Source organism: Vanessa tameamea, chromosome 31 (assembly GCF_037043105.1).
Source record: "Vanessa tameamea isolate UH-Manoa-2023 chromosome 31, ilVanTame1 primary haplotype, whole genome shotgun sequence".
NCBI lineage: Eukaryota > Metazoa > Arthropoda > Insecta > Lepidoptera > Nymphalidae > Vanessa > Vanessa tameamea.
The window spans coordinates 2,065,184-2,084,198 of NC_087339.1; the positions used below are offsets into that span (position 1 = coordinate 2,065,184).

Genomic DNA, 19,015 nt, shown 5'->3' on the forward strand with positions numbered 1-19,015 from the left:
GCTGCTCAAATGCCGGTTGGTGAAATTACACACATGCAGCTTACCTGATGTTTTAAAACACCGAGCACGAGATAAAATAAGCACACGGAAATTCAGTTGTGTCTGGGTTTGAAACGACAATTAAGCGCTCCGACCACTGGACTCTGTACCTTTTACACTGGCAACTTACTCACCCTTCAAACCGGAACACAACAATAATAAGAACTGCTATTTTACTGTAGAATGTCTGATGAGTGGGTGCGTCTACCCAGACTGGCTTGAACTGGACATTCTTTGGGTTTAACATGAGTTGTTGATGATGAATTTTTAATTTGATATTTTTCAACAAATATGTACAAGGATTAAAAAACACAACTTTTACTGGGTTCCTTAACCTCTACCAAATATTATAAAGTGTATTTTAAAAACCAGTCAAATAGCCTATTCTAAGCATTTAAATCTGAAGCTAAGCCAGCAGTAAACCGTGGAAGACGAATATGTGGCGAGTGGATAGTATCTGAAGACACAGGCTCGCGCAAAGACCTCTCACCAAGTAATCTCATCTCATCAACGGAGACGGAACACATCATGAAACAACTAATCAATTTGAAGCAATTTGTAAATATGTAAATATTGGACAACATCACATACATTACTCTGATCCCAATGTAAGCAGCTAGGGCACATGTGTTATGGAAAGTCAGAAGTAACGACGGCACCACAAACAACCAGACCCGAGACAACATAGAGAACTAATGAACTTTTTCTACATCGACTCGGCCGGGAACCGAATCCGGGATCTCGGAGTGGCCTACCCATGAAAAGCGGTGTACACACTAGTCGACCACGGAGGTCGTCATATGTTATAAGATTAGATTAATGACATTTTACTTCGTGGTAGGGCTTAGTTCAAGCCAGTCTGGGTAGACCCACCCACTCATCAGACATTCAACAGTCAAATAGCAGTTCTTAATGTTGTTATGTTCCGGTTTGAAGGGTGAGTAAGTTGCCAGTGTAAAAGATACAGAGTCCAGTGGTCGGAGCGCTTAATTGTCGTTTCAAACCCAGACACAACTGAATTTCCGTGTGCTTATTTTATTTCGTGCTCGGTGTTTTAAAACATCAGGTAAGCTGCATGTGTCTAATTTCACCAACAGGCATTTGAGCAGCGTTGTGTAATACACCAAACCTTGTCCACAAAGGTAGAGCCGGCCTCAGCCTAGCAGTGGAATATATAGCTTTATTTTTTACTTTACTATTAAATTGAGAAATATTCTAACGGTTAAAAAAAAGTTGCTTTTTATAAAGTATATTTAGGAGATTCCTTTATCCATTGAACTGACTAGACTAATAAAAAAAAAAAAACAAAAGCGCGCGAATCTGAATAAAACCGCCATTCTTTATTAAAATCTCTTTATGCGCTCGGACAGTAAAGTCGATATTGGCGCAACTTGTAATTCGTTAAGTGTTCGGTGTGTTTTATTCGGATTTGTAAGCTTAACTCAGCAAGTATTTTACTTCGCTATGTATGTTTTGGTTGTTTAATTATGTTAAGATAAATCCCATCAAAACACAAATGTGAAATGAGAGCCAAGTTCAATATTATGATATAGGCTTTGGTTGTTGACTTCAACGACAAAAGAAGTGAGATCTAAATGGTTGCCAAGTTCAATGGTCAGTCCTGAAATGTATTTATAACTACATAAAATATCATTTCTGTTTATAACTTAGGAGAATATATTGTAGCCTAAGGTCTGACTTGGCAGTTCTCATATGGGAATTATATTATAGCCTTCGCAAGTTCTAAACCTGTTACAAATGATAAACACATTATCACGTGCTTAATGCACGCGATAATTCAATGGTACTTGTCTGGGTATGAAAGCAATATCTGGTTAAGATTTATGTGTTCTAATGACTGGACAATCGTAGCTCTTAATGTACGATAATTCTAACTAAGCAATACTGAGCTCCCCTCAATTCTTCTTAGATTTTCTGACGTATGATTTGTTATTATAAACACACATTATAACTTGTGTTTATGAACATATGAGAACTAGCCGAGTCAGACCTTAGGCAAAAGGCCTGTGATTCACACATCCGGGTATATTTTTTAAAAATGGAATTTAAAAACGATTACTTAGTATTTATTTATACCTTATAACATTATCAAAATCGAGATTTCATAGTATATAATGATACATCAAAAAACATTAACATTTTACCTCGAACCACGCTCTCGAAATCTCCTAACTGGTGCGAAATTCATAACTTTCTGAACGGAAATCGTTGTGTCAAACGTCAAATCTCCAGTGACATTTGCAGTTACAGTTTTCAAATCTGATTGGTCTAATTCTGTCAAATCTCTCTTCCTCCTTCCTTTATTTTCGGTAATATTGCTCGTCCGTAACCATTTAGCAAATTGGGGCCTTCTATCTTTACCGTAGTGCTTTGTCGACTGACGAATGAAAGGTCTGTGTTGCGTTGAATATTCAATACGACCCGATTTCGTTGATTTATAGCTAACCGGACATCTATATGGAGAACCGCATCTTGCCCTTTGAAATAATTCTATCGAGTTAGTATTATTGCAGAAAGCTGTTGAATTTCTTAGTGCTTTATTAACAACATCTTTGACATAAAGGACTGTGGCTTCTATTATACTGGCAACATCGTGTGATATTGTATTGCTTTCTATATTTACGTCAGTGTCATTACAGCGCTTTATTCTAGCATTTTCTAAAGCTTTAGCTGTTATTCTATGGACTTGTTCGAGCAAATCTTGCGCTTCATTCTCGATTCCTAGATCTTCTAGATCGTTCGTTAGTTCGTCAGTTAGGTTTTTGTCAGGGGGAGGGGTTATATTTGGGTTCACTCGTAAGCTTCGGACGATTTCAGCGTCGACTTGTCGTTTCCTCCTCGAGCTTGGATAACTTTTGCACATATCGATTTTGGCTTGGCGATCCCTTTTCTGGCATTCTGGGCCATATATTATTTCGATCTTTCGCAAATCGTTCTTCGTTAACCCGATTCGATTTTGTTTCGCATTGTAGTTCTAGAAGAATGAGTATTATTAATAAATCTTTATTCGATGTAGAAACTTATTGTTTGTCAGATAAAACACTGCCAAACTTTTCGGAAAAGAAAATACCCTGACCTTAGAAACTTTTTTTTGGCAATTAGTGATTATTTACATATGCCAGACCCTACTTTAATATAGCCTTTTTGCGCACGGTCAAATATTACTTATCAAAGACAATTAGATTTAGACATAGACAATATTTTTATTTATTTATTGGAAAAGTTACACCGTCAACTTATCACTAAGCACTTAAAATTAATATCTGTTGGGTAACATACAAAGTGATACGTCTTTAAAGGTGTAAACAACATTATATTAAAACTTTTTACTTATATGATATAGAGGGGAGGCGTAACGCCTGAGCGATAAATCAATGCTGAATTGTTTACACAATTGAAATGGTTTACAACAACAAATTTATTGAACTCCATTGTTGTTCAACAATTGACACATCACGCTGGCGTTGTGCGTTGCGACACCGCAATGTCTGTTTGTACACTGAATACATAACGACACTTACAAGACCCTTGCGTCCTCACCTTTACTGATCAGTTACACAGTTTTCAAATAAATAACCTTAAAATTACCTTCAATATGATAGTTCTATGACCATTCTTGCTGAACTCCCGCTCTCCAAAGTGCATCACACTGTTGATGTCGTAGGGCATCACCCTTAGTTCGGGGGGTAGTTTCCTTTCTTTCGTGAAGAAGGGAATCGAACCTTAAAAACAAAATATTATTCTTGAATATTTTTCTCGATTAGATAATCATCGTTCATTACATTACATACATACATTAGCAGCCTGTAAATTTCCCACTGCTGGGCTAAGGCCTCCGCTCCCTTTGAGGAGAAAGTTTGGAGCATATTCCACCATGCTGCTCCAATGCGGGTTAGTGGAATACACATGTGGCAGAATTTCATTGAAATTAGACACATGCAGGTTTCCTCACGATGTTTACCTTCACCGCCGAGCACGAGATGAATTATAAACACAAATTAAGCACATGAAAATTCAGTGGTGCTTGCCTGGGTTTGAACCCGAAATCATCGGTTAAGATGCACGCGTTCTAACCACTGGGCCATCTCGGCTCTCAAGTTCGTTAAATATCAACAGCATGTCTGCGAATTTGCAATTTTTGCGCTCTCATGCTTTGGACAGTACGTAAACCGTTAGAGTCGGACGTGAACTCATTCTAGTAATGTTAGAATTGGCACCTTATCGAATTCTGGAAGTCTAGTAATTACGAGAGTGAGACTTAAATAGTGCACTTTGTGTAAAAGGGGGATGATTAAAAACTTCGATTGAAATTTAACGTTGACTGGTAATTCGATTTAAACTTGAAGTTTATTTTAACAAAAACATTCTATATTATTGGACGACGGAATGATTCCAAACGTCCAAGCTAAATTTTAAATTGACTTGCTGGTAGGACTTTGTGCAAGCCCGTCTGGGAAGGTACCACCTCCTCATCAGATATTCTACCGCCAAACAGCAGTACTCAGTATTGTTGTGTTCCGGTTTGAGGGGTAAGTGAGCCAGTTTAACTACAAGGAACATAACATCTTAGTCCCCAAGGTTGGTGGCGCATTGGTGATGTAAGGAATGGTTTAAATTTTACAGCACCATTATGTATAGGCGGTGGTGACCACTTACCATCAGGTGGCCCATTTGCTCGTCCACCTATATATATCATAAAAAAAGAATATTATTAGTTCGAAGGAATTATTCTATTCGTCCAAGTTAAAAATAATAAAAAAAAATTACGTTAATTATTAATTTAAAACCGTAATCTAATTGATCGTCTTCTATCTTATGATTAAGATGAAAAATGAAGCTTATGATATATAATAACTGATATGTATTGATAAATCGTATAATAAATAATTCGACAGATTAAAAATGTCATTGGGAATGATTACAAAACAAAAGAAAACTAATAACAATAAATAAATACTAGTGATATTTTACAATTAATTTTATTTTAATAAAACAAAAAAATTATATACATTTTATAATTATTATTTTGTTATAATAACAGGGTAACTTTAATATGCATGTTTTGTTTTTTTGAAATAATACTAGCAATGCCCCAAATATTCCTATTTACCCCTCCCTTTTAAGCTTATCACTTATGTTAGGAGTGGGTACGACAATAGCCCAAGAGGTCAGGATCGATAAAGGCTCTAGGCGGCCCGTAAATCATTAATATAAAAATAAATATTGACGCATAAATGTTTCCTAAAGCATAATACATTTGTTCAAATTAAAAAAAAATATATTTACTATCATCATTGTAATATTTAAGTGCATTTTTTTATCACAACTACGACGAGCAACAAAAAGCACGAAATTAATTTAAATATACTTTTCGCTCAATACGCGCTAAATATCGAAAACTCGATTTAATTTTTACAAAATATTTTTTAAAATTAACACTTGGTTAATTTATGTTTTATTTTCATTCGACTAATATTTTAAAAAGCAAACAATACAGAAGATATCTAATTACAAAAGTACTTTATGCAAATGACAGAGAGAGAGCAAGGGAACAGCTGTCGGCTCCTCGGGAGGGATTCCAGCGGCACCAGCGATGTCTAAATGCGTAAACTTAATGTTTTTATCTTCTAAGCCGCCGACTTTGATAAGGAAGCCCGCAGCCAGTTGGTGATTACGGAACTTTGCGTCCGTATCGTATTGCACGAGGTCATCGCCCTTACATTTACCAACATTCACGGCTAAATCTTCCGATCTGACGACTGATACTTCAAATCCTTCGCCGACCCTCGATCCGCTGAATTGTAATTTCGATGAATGGTTAGTAGCTTTAGCGCTGTGGTTATCCATTGCAGCGCTGTAATTGCCATAGCAAGCTCTGGCGTGGCCGGTCAATGTTGCTATGGTGTAAATGTGAGGATTGAGCTCCTTTCCAGCTAATTCGGACAGCTTGAAAAGTGAATCCGCCATTGCGAGTCTGCCTTCCGCGTCCGTGTTCGTTATCCTCACGGATTTCCCCCCACGGGAAAAGATGAGCTCGTCCGAGACATACGAATCTGAACCAACGGAATTTCTGCATAGACACAGAACACCTATCACCTTTAGATGTGGTGGTTTCAGAATCGAGCAAGTTTTCAAGAAACCAGCGACAGCAGCTGCTCCACATTTGTCCCTGGACATACCAGCCATTTTGCCGCTAATTTTAATGTCAGCACCACCGGTGTCGTAGGTCACACCTTTCCCTACAAGCATTAGAGTTTCCGTAACTCTGTTCGGGTTGGATGATTTGTATTCTATTTCAACGACTCTAGCCTTATGCCGATCCACGTGATTAGCAGCTCTCGATACAGCTGCTAAAAGTGGATAATCCTTTGCGATAGTTTCGTCATCGTCAATAACGTTGATCGTGATATTGCTGTCTTCGGCGAATAAATTCTTGACGTATTCCACGATTCTCGCTGGCGCCATCCTCTCAGGATCTCCACCGGCTATATCCCTTGTGAATATTCTAGCTCTTTCCAAGGCGATTGCATTCCTAACGATCCTCTCGAAGGACTCCGTTTCCTTTTCCTCGGCGTGCAGTCCGATTCTGATGAAATTCCTGCATTCCTGCCGTTCCCTTATTTGTAATGGAACGTAGAACGCTTCAAGGGCTCCCAGAATACAAACCAATTGTCCATCGGGGAAGTCGACGACATTCTCCACGACCAACAAAGGTTTCTTCATCCCAGCGTCCAAAGCCCGCTGCATGCCCTTCTTGGCGGCATCTCTGATCACCTTCACATCATGGTACGGCGTTATTTTCCCAGTCGGGGACAGTATCAAACGTCCCCCAGACACATAGTCACAGTTCCAAACGGTTGCGACAGTATTAATATGTTTGTCTAATAGAGATATTTTGTCTATAAAACTACATATGTGTCGGGGTAACCGTATATTTTTTTCTTGTGGATATATTATAACAATGACCCCGTCGTAATCACTCGACTGTAGATTTGTCTCAATAAATATATTTTCGTACAGTTTAAAATCCTGCGACGTCATGTTGAAACGAAAGTTATCAGAGTACTGGTGATATTGTTATAATAAATTAATTAAACAATAAATATTAAAATGTTTTATCATTGTTTTCTGTATTGTGTAAATTATAATTATCAGTTATATTTATATATCTGATAAGTTTCTGATACGACACGGAGCTAAACTTTCGATATCTGATTGATAATAACGTTTACATAACGGTAACAGTTGATACTTAAATTATATAATTATTGATTTTACTAATGACAAGAAGTCTAATTTCTCAGCGAAATAAACACTGATTCTGTCACTATACAACAAGATACTGTTCTTAGTACCGTTTTTACCATAACAAGGTCCAAGGCACCCCTTTTCAAGGGAGTCCGATAGTTAGATAGATTTGTTTATATTGTAACTTTATTTTTCTATTTTAAATTAAGATAATAAATGAATAAAATAAAAATTAAAATGCGTATATTTCCCACACAACAGTCGAGTTTTACATAGTTTCTTAATAGTTAAGTAAATCAAAATCAAAATAAGAATATTCTTTGTTCAAGTAGGCTCGTAAAAGAAATTTTGAATCGCCATGTTGAAGTGTTGAATTCAATATAAAGCTACCACCGGTTCGGAAAGTAGATTCTGCCGTGAAGAACCGGCAAGAAACTCAACAGTTACTCTTTTCCACCATTTCAATTACAGAGTATGTCAGATAAACAATTATTTTTTTATATATCCTGTTTAGAAGTCATACACTAAGTCTTACTTGACTGTATGTTTATACTATTTAGTATTAGTATTTTTAAGTTTTGTTCTGATAGAATTAGTCTGCAAGAACCCTTTTGCACGTAAAGGTCTCCTCCAAATTTTTAGAATGGTATACTTTATCAAAATATTTATAGAGTAGGTAAAAGATGAAGTATTTTTTTTAATTCAACGCAATTATTATGAACACATTTTACATTTTTTACATCAACAGCCTGTAAATTTCCCACTGCTGGACTAAGGCCTCCTCTCCCTTTGAGGAGAAGCTATGGAGTATATACCACCAAGCTGCTCCTATGCGGGTTGATGGAATACACATGTGGCAGAATTTCGTTGAAATTAGACACATGCACGTTTCCTCACGATGTTTTCCTTCACCGCCGAGCACGAGATCAATTATAAACACAAATTAAGCACATAAAATTCAGTGGTTGCCTGGGTTTGAACCCGAAATCATCGGTTAAGATGCACGCGTTCTAACCACTGGGCCATCTCGGCTCGTTCATTATTAACCCAGTAGCTGTTTTTTAATCTATAGGGTTCCGTACCCAAAGGGTAAAATCGCATGTCTAAGACTTCGCTGTCCGTCCGTATCACCAGGCTGTCATGAACCGCGGTATTAAAACAGTTAAAATTATCATAGATAATGTATTATTATATATATATAAATAAACGCACGAAACCCTTCGGACGCGAGTCCGACTCGTACCGGCTTTTTTTTTTTATTCTAGTTTCTAGCTACCCGTCCTTGCTTTCCATGGATGGAATGAGGTTCTATATGAAACGCATATATCATAATACGTATTATTATTATTTTTTATGGTATCGGTAGGCGGACGAGCAAAACGGACCATCTGATGGTAAGTGGGAACCACTGCCCATAGACAATGGCGCTGTAAGAAATATTAACCATTCCTTACATCACCAATGCGCCACCGACCTTGGGAACTATGATGTTATGTCTCTTGTCCCTGTGATTACACTGGCTCACTCATCCTTCTAACCGGAACAACAATACAGAGTACTGTTATTTGGCGGAAGAATATCTGATGAGTGGGTGGTACCCAGACGGGCTTGCACAAAGCCCTACCACCAAGTAAGTCTTGAGCAAGGATGGCTCTATATCTCACTTTGCTGTTGTAATATGTCGTAAAATATTTCCTTTGTTTAATTACAGAATGAAATCGAGGAGACAATAGCCAAAATTGACGCCCAATCAATACTAAGGAAACTAGAACCAAATTATTTTTCATCAAAGCCATTCCTTACATCACCAATGCACATACCAACCGCCAACATATGCCATGAAAAAGCATGCATCTGATTTCACAATTCGATGTACACCGTCAAAGACTTCCAAACAGTACATTACTTTACTGTACACCAAAACGCGAAAATAAATAAATAACGTAAACAAAAGACGCGTACAATTTTGGCGACCTTGCCGCTTCAGAGCGATCTCTTCCAGGCAACCAACGGAGTAGGTTAGGTTAGCTCATAGAACATGAATGATGAATATGGTGGTGCTCTAATAATACAGTACTGTATGTGTATATGTATGTATATACAATATTGTAATTGTACATCGTAAAACTAACTTTATTGTAAGCTTTACTTTAACATATCTTTATAATACAACCCTGGCTTCCACCGAGCCAGTTCAGTCCCATTCAAATACTTCTTTTTAAATCAATTAAAAAGAAATAAAAACCAAAAAGTATGTATTGCGCTCAATTTATCTCTTTTTAGCGATAAGACCGCCTCTGTTTATCGTACCTAGATTTTTATAGCTATTTTTAACAATACTGTGACCATAAACACAAGGTATTTGTTATTGTATTAAAAGAAAGATCTTAACTATCATAATTACTGAGGGGCCACTCATTTATTACGTAAGACTATTTTCGCTAGTTATTGACCCCCTTCACCCCCCCCCCCCTAATATAAGAAAAAAAAAGAACTGGCCGATTCCCTCCCTCCCTGTTTAATATTTATTACGTAAGAATCTAAAGGAGAAAATTAATACACGTTTGGTTTATATTACTGTTTATTTTTCAAAGTGACAATTTTTTGAAATTTTTGATTGTGTTTATTTGTAATTTCAAAGGTTCTTAAGGTACGCATCCAATTCTGCCAATGTACTCCGTCTTCGCCTTAGCAATCACGTTTTTGAAGGACCTAGAGGTAGAGTTATATTCCTTTCTGAATGCGCTGGTCTTTACATCACGTGACACCGATGCGTTAGCCCAGACATGGTAAGGTTCCCATTTTCGGCGTGAGGCCGTTTTGCAGAAACGACCAAACCAGGGCTGGGACTTGCCACCGATGGGCACCGCAGAATATGGAATGAACAGTTCCATACCCTGACGCACCACATCGGCAACAGAGTCAGCAATAACGCTCGGATCATCCGGCGAGAAACAACCCTGCCCCCATGGGTAGGATGCAAAGAAGGACCGCCCAATCTGCTTACTTGTAGTGCCACACGCGGCGGCAGACCACGTAACGAGGTCGTGAGTACCGCGCAACCGGCACTGTACTCCGAACGAGACAGTGGTCGGACGAGCCCAGAGGGGGATCGACGATAACCTGATAGCTATCCGGATGGGAAGTCAGCAGAAGGTCCAACAGGCAAGGTGTATGATCCTCCACGTCCGGTATTCGCGTTGGCGAGGTTGTGTCAGTTGTGTCAAATCATATGCTAAAGCGAAGTCGAGAATAGATCTACCCGCATGATCGGTAGTGCGTGATCCAAGCCATTCGGCATGGTGGGCATTAAAATCGCCAAGAACCACGATCTCTGCGGATGGGATCTGCTGCAGCACGGAATCTGTAGCCATTTGGACGTGCTCGACCAGTCGGTCGGTTTCGGCATTACCGCTATGGGACCATAAAGGCACGCGTAGATTCGCGGATGGTCGTCACAATCTACACGCAGCCAGATAATCGATAGGACCTGTCCTTCAAGGCTGCCGAAGCGTCGAGAGCAGATATCATCTCTGACGTAAACGCACACCCCAGCTCGTGGTACAAAGTTATGTTACAATTTATACCCGGGGTAGGAAAGAAAAGTCGTATCGAAAGGAGAGGATATCTGGGTCTCGGTAAGAAAGAGCAAGGCCGGCTTCTCCGTCTCAAGGTGAAAGTGAACGGCGTTCAAGTTGGAGTTGAGTCCCCTTATGTTGCAGAGTCCACAGTGAGGGTGGTAGGGGTTGTCTTATAATGCCTGCGCCGCTTGCCCCGAACAGTGGCGAGCGCAAAATTGCGCAAATTTGTTTTAATCATGGCCTCCTCGTTAGACGCCGATTTACAAAACCTTTAGATTCTTACGTAATAAATATTAAATAGGGGATTGGAACCTATTCTTAGTTTGTCTTATTTAAAGGAGAAAAGGGTCTGAAGTTAATAATTACGGCGATTAATCTAAATTAATGCATTGAGTTTTTCTCCTACATTTGTATGTACGAGTACCTAAGTGTCTGTTTATGTGTGTGTCTTTTGATGAATGTGATATGTGTTTATTTAATTCAATTCCCTACTTCTCATAATGAAGCTGATTTAACTAAGTTTCAATTTTATCTTTCAATTGATGGTCATTTTCTTTTAAAAGTATATCTCCAACCAACTATGACCAATAGGTTTAAATATATATATTTACATAAGAATTATTGGCATTAATGCCATGACTATAGTGTGCCATGTGCCATGGTTATAAGTGGAATGGTACCAAGAATGCTAGCAGCATTTCCCCGTTGAATCGAAATCCCTATCCTCTGGACAAACAATGAACCAGTGAAAAAAGTGAGGTGTTACACTTTTAACGAAGGTTTTTGCTCTACTCCAAGGTCCAAGAGTTTCAACTGCAAATGGGACAATTGTAATAAACGGAATTGATTCATCTTACCTGGTTCGATGTTTTCAAATTGAACATCGATGAAGACGTCACGGCTCGCTCGGTTGTGCTCGAACGGAAAACCCAACGCCTTCATCACGAGCATATCGATTTGAGGCGAATGAAGGCAATCGTAACCGAGAATTATGCGCTGAAAACAACAAGAAGTCCCAGAATAGAAGAAGAACAATAGAATAAAGGGACTTTGTCCTTAGCCCTAAAAAATATAATAAACTCACATGAGGTTCCTCCTTGGCGTGACCTTCCATATCAATGGTACACTTCCTAATACCTCTTGGATTTTCGAAGACCATTATGTGTAAATTCTGCTGCGGTTCTCCCAAAATCGGGTGGAATTCGAGGCAGGTTTTGAATGCGAAAGACGATAGCGTCGTCATAATTAAATTGGTTTGTTCGTTATCTATAATATATATATATTCAAATGGAAGCAGGAAAAAAGATAAACAAACCTTAGATTTACGTATTTCATGCGATTCTCTAATAGCTCAGCTATATTGTGCACTACTAAGAATTTATGATTAATATATCTTTATTTATAATACAACACTGTTAAACTTAGCTACCTATTTCCACTTTAAATTTACTTCCAAAATTCCGATAACAGTTTCGTCGACGTTCAAAACGTCATTTTTTCGCCAATCCATAGTGAATATCATAGATTAATCAAGCTCTCGACAAATTGTATCGCGTCAATTTGCTGTCAAATGTTGTTTATTTGACTTTTCTCCTCGAATGGTTCGAATAGAGTATAATATCGTAAATGAGATAGTAACTCTGTCTCTCTGTTGCTCATCCACAGCTAAACCACTGAACCGAATTTGATGAAATTTAGTATAAACCAAGCTTTAACTCCAAAGAACGGCATTTTACGCCTTTTTTATGATATATGAACTACCACCACCCATGGACATTTGTAACACCGAGAGGCTTGCAGATGCGATACCGGCCTTTAAGTGAAAAGTGTAAGCTCTTTTCTTGAAGGTTGCCAAGTCGTATCGTTTTGGCACCCATTGGCTGGTTCCACGGAGTGACTGTGACCTAATATTAGAGCCTAAAAGGCTAGCAAAGGCGCAGACGACAACGATTTTGATTATATGTAATTAACATACCTAACTATTTAATTGAATTGTATGACTTTATCGTCGAAACATTGACAATCGTTGTATGAACGAACATATAAAGAAAAAATTATAACATCGAGTTTCATTTACCGCAAAGTTAGTTTATCTTTTTGCCAAGGTGTTAGCATCAATAATAATTACCTACAATAATTTTAACTTCGCCAAAAGATATATTTAAATCTAACGTTACCGATAAATATATTAAATAGAAGCGTAGGGGTAATCATTCGTTTATTTTTATATATCGCCAGCAACTGTTTAGTTAGCCATTCAATTAACAATCTTGCCTTTTTACTAAGCGCCGTCGTCCAAGCAACGGCCTGAACGCATTCAGCCAATATATATTAATGTCCTTCATAAGTTAATTTAGATTAGTATATTAATAGTTAGTTAAGTAGTATAAAATTTTATAATTGTTTATGACACACGATCATAAAAAAAAGTAAAACATGTGTAACTTTGAACAGCCGATGAATTACGGACAACAGACTTATCAGAAATACATTCTAAGCGGCCGTGTAAATATTGACTCGTGTAAAATCTTTATTTTATACCTAGTGTTCAACAAATGGCAACATTTCTAACAATATATAGGCATTCTTATTTTAAACAATAAATGTTAACTTACCAAAATGGTCTGGATTTATGTAAAAAGGTATCGTTCCATTCGGCCAAAATACAAAGTGTTCTTTCTTGAAAATATCTTAAAAGTGAAAAATAAATCTAAGTACACTACAATTACTGATTTGAAGTTCATAATTTTATTTTATATCCTCTCTATATTGTTAGTTATATAGGATTATTGTTTTATAATAAAATTCTCGTGATTCCAATTTTAAAATTTTATAAGGCAGAAAAATCACATGGTGGTCACCACAGCTCAAGCACATAGGTACTGTATATATTGTAGGTCATTCATTAACCGTGAATATTGCCAGGCTGAGCATCAGAACATAATAAAAAAAAATGTAATAATAATTTTAAAGTAAAATGCATTACCCTGATTAGAATTAACTCCTTTGACAAAAAAACTGACAGTACAAAAATTTAATAAAAACAAAGATGTCAAATACACCGCCATTTTGATAAACAAAATGGCGTAATGTTTGTGTATTGTACTAACATATTTTTAGTGCATTTTTATTGCATTTTGCATATTAAATTTATTGGAGTATAAAAATTGTGAAATTAAAATCACGTTTACTGCATTTTTTCTTATGAAATAAACCCGTATATAGTGAAATATTTATTCAATTTATACCTATGTAGATATACCACGACTCACGATTAGAATTGCGAAGAACCTTTCTTCGTGTAGTGCTTTACGATCGAAAAATTGCGTAATGTTTTCGCCTCGTTTCGCCAGCTGATTTTATTATGATACACTTGTTAGTTCACGGAATCAAGATAGTTTTAATACCGTTGTAAAAATAATTTCCTTGAAATCAATTCTGTACCTACTATTTAAAAATCGATGTAATGTTATAGAAACGTGAGAAGACTTCAAAACTTCGTCCAAAAACTTTTCCCGCCAATCACCTGGAAACTGCAAAATTTACAACTCCAAAAATTCACGAATTGAGAGAATTTTCTTTTCAATTTCAGTTTTTGTACAAAGTTATGTTGCGAATGTACTCTTACTTAGAGTCGTTACATTATAATTAATAAAAAAAAAAATCAATAAACTTATAAAATCGTAGGCGAATTATAGACATATTTCTATTTGCTTTGAGATTTAGCAAAAAGTACATTTTTTTTTCGGTTCATATAGCATGTTGAAAAGAGCAATCTTTAATTTTCCAATATATATTTTTAGTCGTGCCTTTTATTTAAAATTGGTAGGCAGTCTATCACATAGATATTGCTACTACCATATAGTTATACTATAGCGTAAAGAACAACTAGCTATCAGTGGTGCAACTGTCGCCTGTGTCAATAGGCTATTTGACTGGTTTTTAAAATGCATTTCATATTATTTAGTAGAGGTTATGGAACCCAGTAAAAGTTGTTTTTTTTTTCATTCCAGTACATATTTGCTGAAAAATATAATAATAAAAATTCCATATTTAAATAGCGCGCGAAAACGCCACTTTGACAATATGGCGCTGCAAAGGGCTCGGTGAAGTCACTTGCTTGTATTTTAATCTGTGGCACAAATAATCCACATACAGTAGGCAAACGAGGTTAATAAGCAAGTGACGTCATCATAAGCCCGACCAATCATGAGCGTTTTGTGTCACGTGACAAACGTTTAAAAAATGCATTTTTATTTATGGGTTTTTGAATGAATGAATTATCATTTTCAAACTCATTTCAAAACCATTTTTAAACTCATAATATATACTGATTACAATAATTGACACTTTATTTTTCGCATTGGCAAATAGCCTATTGTGTGGGGTCACAGGGAGAGAGGGCGCTAGCGAATCCAAACTGCCATACATTCGCTTGGGACATCCCGTTCACGGGTGTAAAATTCTAAATTTACGAGCGAACGAAACGAGCTCATTGTGTTATTTAGTTGTTCTAATTTAACTATTTTGTAGTTTTGTATTTTTATCTATCTATCATATATCAACTAAAATGTCTTGACTTACTGATTCATCATCGCTGAGCTTAAACTATTGAAGTTATGGCCATGGAGTAGAATCGTTTTATTGAGTAGACACTAACTAATTTAATTTAGAAATTCTACCCCTAAGGGGGTGAAAAAGGGGTTGACTGTTTGTACGGAAGTCTGTCATATTTTAAGTTAGAAACATGAAACTTTATTTTTGGGTTACTGATTCAAATGAGTAGATACTATTATATTAAAGCATTTCTAGATATTCTAGCCCTGGGTAGGGAAGGGTTGAAATACACACCAATGTGGTATACAAAGATGTCTTAAATTAACGAATATATTTAAATTCCACGCGAGCAAAGTGCGGGCAACACCAAGTTTATAATAAAACTATTCATAAATATACTTAAATATCATTTACATTACATTCTTGGTACTGGTACCAATATACAAGTACCAACAATACACGATTACGGTACAGACTGAGTACAAAAATATAATCAATAAATTTGACAAATTGCGGCAAAGAAAACAAACTGCATTTCGGGAGACTTTAAGGCGACTGGTAGTTTTTACGCTGTGGCTATACTGACAATGCTTTCAAAATGAAAAAAAGAAATACTAAGTATACCTGATTAATACATGAATTTAATGAATTTTTACACGATTATATTAGAAAAAAATACAATATACAACTAATAATATTTATTTCTATTTACAATCAATTCGCAATTTTCTTCTCTGGCAACCCTAACAATTTCCTTACAGATGTATCATATTTATTCAATGCGAGATCACTTTCACCTTCATTAAACAATTCAGATACTGCACTTTTATACTCTACGCCATTAGGAATCTTTGAAACATCAAAATTTTTAACCTGTTCATCATTTAAATTATTATCTTCGTTGTTTGACATTAAATACCAATTAACAAGATTCTTCTTCGACGGATTCAAATCAAAATCATAATATTCCATGTCTTCTAAGCACTTATCAGTTTCCCAATCCTCTACAGTCCACGATTCGTGGTAACATGCAGTCAGGAGATAGTTCACATAGTCCATATTCTGTTTCCTAACCGGACACCGATCAGCTGTCAACGTTACCAGATCAGTTTTCTCGTCATACTTGTCACCGACCAATCTCAGAAACTTATCCCTGGCCCTCGAGTCCAACTTCAAATTTGACAGTTTCACACGCAACGTCACGATACGAGCCAGCGGGTTCCTGATTGTCGGACTTGCATGGCAATAGTCTGAACTTATTATTTCCATTGGATAATTCTTCTCGATTGCTTCCTCAGAGTTTAAGAGCTTCGGCCAAGATGTGCAGAACTTCTTGAGGGCCTCGCATTGACTTTTGACGACGGGTGGTGTTAGATGGAGAAAATTGGGTATTTTCATCAATTCCGCGTTCGCCTTCTTCCCTGGTGGCGCTTGGCCTTTTGGCACGTAGCCTTGACGAATTGGCAGTGGCACTGATGATGGATGGAAGGACCTAGGACCTGGCCATACGTTGCCCCAATTCTGTAATATTAGATAAAAAAAAAACATTTTAATTAGTGAAAAAGAGTTCAAATTTGGACATCTATACTAATATTATGGTAACTCTGTCTATCTGTCCGTTGCTGTTTCACGGACAAACCACTGAAACGATGAAATTTGGTATGAAGCAAACTTGAACTCCAAGTAAAGACATTTGTTTTTATTCCTATTACCGGACGACCAACCTCTAAAAATCGAACGAAACGAAGAACGAAAAATCTATATTTTCATGCGAGGAGGTTTCTCGCAAGTCTTGGAAATAATATTCGTTTTTAAATATATCATGGTATTCTACGCGTGGGTTACGCGTAGAATAACGTATTTAACAAAAAGACGTTTATCAAAATATCGCTGGGATGACCCAGTGGTAAAAACATGCACCTCTTAATTTTCGTGAGCTTAATTTGTGTTTAGAATTTCTCTCGAATATTCGACGGTGACGGAAAACATAGTGAAAAAACCTGCAGGTGTTGGACGTAGAAATATAATACTGAGCAGAACATAAGGTACCAAAGGGTACAAGCATATGGTACCCAAAAAAAATACAGTATAACTTTGCCGACCAATTTTTCAAAGATTATCTCTCATATGTTTGTGACACAAATGTTTGAAAATACTTTACAATCCGGTTCAGACCAAGTATACTCTGTTACAGTCGAAGTAGGAACATATATAAACAAACCTTAGATATACATATTTCATTTTAGCCCATTTTGCTATTTTTTATGTAAATATAATAAACCTGAAAAGTACTGGCAAAAGAAACACAACAGGATTACATTCCTTGTTCTATAGTACTCAGGAATACTGTAACTTACTACCAAAGAAAACATTTTAAGCATTAGATCATCAGTTCCACGGATTATGTACATACAAAAAAAACAAATATCACCTCTTTATAATATTATTAATAGATCTAGTAAGTTCATATTTGCTATTTTTATTAATAATATGTTACACTAAGAGAACATTAGGAATCGATTTTCTTTAGCATCCTGATCCTTCAGAAGTAGACAGGATAGCAATTTTTTACATTGAAAATAATGTAAAGCTGTTAATCCTGCGTCTAAAATGTCTCCTGCCATATCTGGTTGCCGTCCCATTAAATTATAAACAGTTACCAAATAAAGAGTATAATATCTTTTATCTTTTCTTTAAAAATGGCAACAGTATTTATTATATACTTGGTGGTAGCGCTTTGTCCAAGCCTATCTGGGTAGGTCCACCAGTCACTACCACCAAGTGATCACTATCACCCAAAGACATTGTCTCTGTACCACCACCCTTTGGAACTAAGATTATATGTCTCTTGTGCTTGTAGTTATACCGGCTTGCTCACACTTCAAGCCAAAACACAACAATATTAAGTACAGCTGTGTTAATTTTTTTTAATGAATTATTATTGTTAGATATATTTAAGGATAGTAACATTCATCATCATCAGCCAGTCTTTACCCACTGGTGGACATAAGCATCTTGTTTATAGTTTTGTTCAATTTATCAACAGTGAACTGATTGAATTTATTTGCTGTATTTAACTATGACCGCATATTAAACTGTGAACTAAAGAGCGAGTGATAGATAGATATAAATACTTAGCTAAAATATATAGGTTCGACAAAAAGTTGAAATCATGTGAACACATACCATAAATTCATGGGAGCGCTGATTGATCTTATATGTTTACTCACTTGGTCTGTCGGCATTTTCTCCGATCTATCTGGCTGTATATCTGCTCTACGGTTTACTCTCTTCTGTAATTTTCCCTTTTTATGTAAAATATCAAGAACACGAAATTCTTCTTCATCCTCGCCCTGTTTTACAGTTTCCGCTGTTGTTGAATTGAAACGCCATAATATCTGAGCGTTGTAAGCCACACCGGGTTTATAATTTCTTATAAACAAACTCATTTTTATTAATTTATTTAAAATTACAGACTTATGACAGAATATTAAATACATCCATTTGTTATTTTGTAGGTTATATATTTAGAAATTTTTTAAATGTCAAAACTCAAAAGAAAGAATTTT

At 36.5% G+C, this 19,015-nt stretch overlaps 3 protein-coding genes across 3 annotated transcripts in view; all 3 read right to left on the bottom strand.

Moving 5' to 3' along the window:
- LOC113404312 (uncharacterized) overlaps positions 1-13,975 on the bottom strand; it is a 29,249-nt gene extending 15,274 nt beyond the window's left edge. Inside the window, exons 1-6 of the mRNA XM_064220067.1 lie at positions 13,876-13,975; positions 13,505-13,579; positions 11,974-12,155; positions 11,747-11,885; positions 3,649-3,782; positions 2,205-3,034 (exon numbers count right to left, since the gene is read on the bottom strand). Coding sequence (XP_064076137.1) covers positions 2,205-3,034; positions 3,649-3,782; positions 11,747-11,885; positions 11,974-12,155; positions 13,505-13,579; positions 13,876-13,957 — 1,442 coding nt within the window. The 5' untranslated portion in view covers positions 13,958-13,975. The remainder of the gene's footprint in view (positions 1-2,204; positions 3,035-3,648; positions 3,783-11,746; positions 11,886-11,973; positions 12,156-13,504; positions 13,580-13,875) is intronic.
- LOC113404308 (putative aminopeptidase W07G4.4) lies at positions 5,507-7,127 on the bottom strand. The gene has a single exon (XM_026645172.2). It carries the CDS (start codon positions 7,099-7,101, stop codon positions 5,569-5,571), a length of 1,533 nt encoding a protein of 510 aa, XP_026500957.2. The 5' UTR covers positions 7,102-7,127; the 3' UTR covers positions 5,507-5,568.
- A 2,154-nt stretch (positions 13,976-16,129) lies between the features above and the next one.
- LOC113398058 (small ribosomal subunit protein mS35) lies at positions 16,130-18,980 on the bottom strand. The gene is made up of 2 exons (XM_026636629.2): positions 18,677-18,980; positions 16,130-16,967 (listed from the first exon to the last, which is right to left on the bottom strand). The coding sequence occupies exons 1-2, from the start codon at positions 18,944-18,946 to the stop codon at positions 16,161-16,163; spliced, it is 1,077 nt and encodes a 358-aa protein (XP_026492414.2). The 5' UTR covers positions 18,947-18,980; the 3' UTR covers positions 16,130-16,160.
- Between the last annotated feature and the right edge of the window lie 35 nt (positions 18,981-19,015).

Excerpts from the sequence above, each read along its gene's own strand:
- LOC113404308 (XM_026645172.2), bottom strand. The coding sequence starts at position 7,101 with ATGACGTCGCAGGATTTTAAACTGTACGAAAATATATTTATTGAGACA.
- LOC113398058 (XM_026636629.2), bottom strand. The coding sequence starts at position 18,946 with ATGTATTTAATATTCTGTCATAAGTCTGTAATTTTAAATAAATTAATA. Across the intron at positions 16,968-18,676 it reads AGAAAATGCCGACAGACCAA|AATTGGGGCAACGTATGGCC; the intron begins GTGAGTAAACAT and ends CTAATATTACAG.